At 46.2% G+C, this 2,081-nt stretch overlaps 1 protein-coding gene across 1 annotated transcript in view; it reads left to right on the top strand.

The window, feature by feature from the left end:
- The first annotated feature begins 1,030 nt into the window (after window positions 1–1,030).
- Window positions 1,031–2,081, top strand: part of LOC109827848 (polygalacturonase inhibitor 3-like) — a 1,907-nt gene continuing 856 nt past the window's right edge. Inside the window, exon 1 of the mRNA XM_020394868.1 lies at window positions 1,031–1,412. Within this exon, the coding sequence (XP_020250457.1) occupies window positions 1,182–1,412 (231 nt within the window). The 5' untranslated portion in view covers window positions 1,031–1,181. The remainder of the gene's footprint in view (window positions 1,413–2,081) is intronic.

The raw sequence follows: 2,081 nt of genomic DNA, 5'->3' as shown, positions 1-2,081 counted from the left end.
TATTGGATAATGAGTTGGCCATCATTAATGATGGCCAACTCATTATCCAATAGGAGGGAGACACCTCACTTGTCCCCTCTATTGGTCTCATATTTTGGGTCCTTGAGGAATTTTTCTTATTCTAAATTTTGCATTAGATTGTTTTGACTGATAATAGAAACTCCTTTGACTCTCTCAATATTTATAACGTTTATTAGATAAGGAAACTTAGGCGGTGTACAGCCTAGCGATTGGCTTTAAAAATATATATAAATACAGCTCACGTCCAGCCATGCATCGCGGTGTTCGAAAATAAAAACCAATAATGTGTAGCAGTACCTGTGTATGCAGTACTAGTTTAATAAGCTGAAGCGTGTCTCAGGAAAACAATTGAAAACTCGAATTAAGCAGGCAGCCCAAGTTGTTTGTCATTTCGCACCAAAATCTAATCACAGCATTCCTCTACTAACCTCTTTAAATAGAGTTCCCCTCTTCATCCCTCATCACCAAAACATGCCTTTTTATACGGTACTCTCGTGCTTTCTCTCGCTCGTGTTATCATCCTCATCCTTGCTTGTTCCTGCATCCGCCGTCACATGCCCTTGACAAAGCCAGACAGAGATCACCTCCTCAGTCAAAGAATCTTCGGCACCCCCTTTGCCCTTTCATCGTGGAACCGGCCACGTGACCTGCCGCAATGACAAGGGCGTAATGTGCCACCGTATCCGGCCCAATCCCTTCCGTCATCGGCGACTTCCCCGTCCTCGCTTACGTCGACTTCCACAACCTCCCTAACCTCACAGGCCCAATACCCGGCCCCTCCATCACCAAGCTCACGGGCCTCAAACAACTCGCGATCACTAACACGGGCCTTTCGGGCTCGATCCCCTCGGCTATAGGAAGCCTGACTCAGCTCCTCACTTTCAACTTGTCCTCCAACAGGCTCACTGGGCCCATCCCCGGCACTTTCGGAGATGCGTTTTCTCACTTTCAACTTGTCCTCCAACAGGCTCACTGGGCCCATCCCCGGCACTTTCGGAGATGCCCACCTCAGTGGCCCTATACCGAGAGAGCTCGGCAGGATAAACTTTGACACTGTTGATCTTTCTCGAAACCTTCTCACCGGGGATGCTTCGTTTCTGTTCGGAACGGATAAATGGGCGAGAGAGATCGATTTGTCGAGCAACGAGCTTAATTTCGACATGTCCGAGCTGATGTTCGCGCGGGACTTGGTGGCCCTGGATCTGAGCCGGAATAGAATCAGGGGTGGCATCCCTCGGCAGATCACCAAGGCTACAGGACTGATGAAACTGGACTTGAGCCACAACAGGCTTTGCGGGAGGATTCCGACGGGAGGCAAGATGAGGCGTTTCCACAGCCCGTCGTACCTCCATAACAAGTGTCTCTGCGGAACTCCGCTTCCACGGTGTCACTGATGAGTGTGGTAGTTAGAGCATCTCTAACAGCTTCCTTATTTCCTACTTTTGGAAAATTTAGTTAGTTTTTAGTGAGGTGTCTCCCTCCTATTGGATAATGAGTTGGCCATCATTAATGATGGCCAACTCATTATCCAATAGGAGGGAGACACCTCACTTGTCCCCTCTATTGGTCTCATATTTTGGGTCCTTGAGGAATTTTTCTTATTCTAAATTTTGCATTAGATTGTTTTGACTGATAATAGAAACTCCTTTGACTCTCTCAATATTTATAACGTTTATTAGATAAGGAAACTTAGGCGGTGTACAGCCTAGCGATTGGCTTTAAAAATATATATAAATACAGCTCACGTCCAGCCATGCATCGCGGTGTTCGAAAATAAAAACCAATAATGTGTAGCAGTACCTGTGTATGCAGTACTAGTTTAATAAGCTGAAGCGTGTCTCAGGAAAACAATTGAAAACTCGAATTAAGCAGGCAGCCCAAGTTGTTTGTCATTTCGCACCAAAATCTAAACACAGCATTCCTCTACTAACCTCTTTAAATAGAGTTCCCCTCTTCATCCCTCATCACCAAAACATGCCTTTTTATACGGTACTCGTGCTTTTTCTCTCGCTCGTGTTATCATCCTCATCCTTGCTTGTTCCTGCATCCGCCGTCACATG

The sequence above is a fragment of the Asparagus officinalis genome, unplaced genomic scaffold (genome assembly GCF_001876935.1).
Source record: "Asparagus officinalis unplaced genomic scaffold, Aspof.V1 AsparagusV1_Un479, whole genome shotgun sequence".
Taxonomy (NCBI): Eukaryota; Viridiplantae; Streptophyta; class Magnoliopsida; order Asparagales; family Asparagaceae; genus Asparagus; species Asparagus officinalis.
The sequence above is the reverse complement of the archived record's forward strand: the minus strand, read 5'-3'. Positions and strand labels throughout refer to the sequence as shown.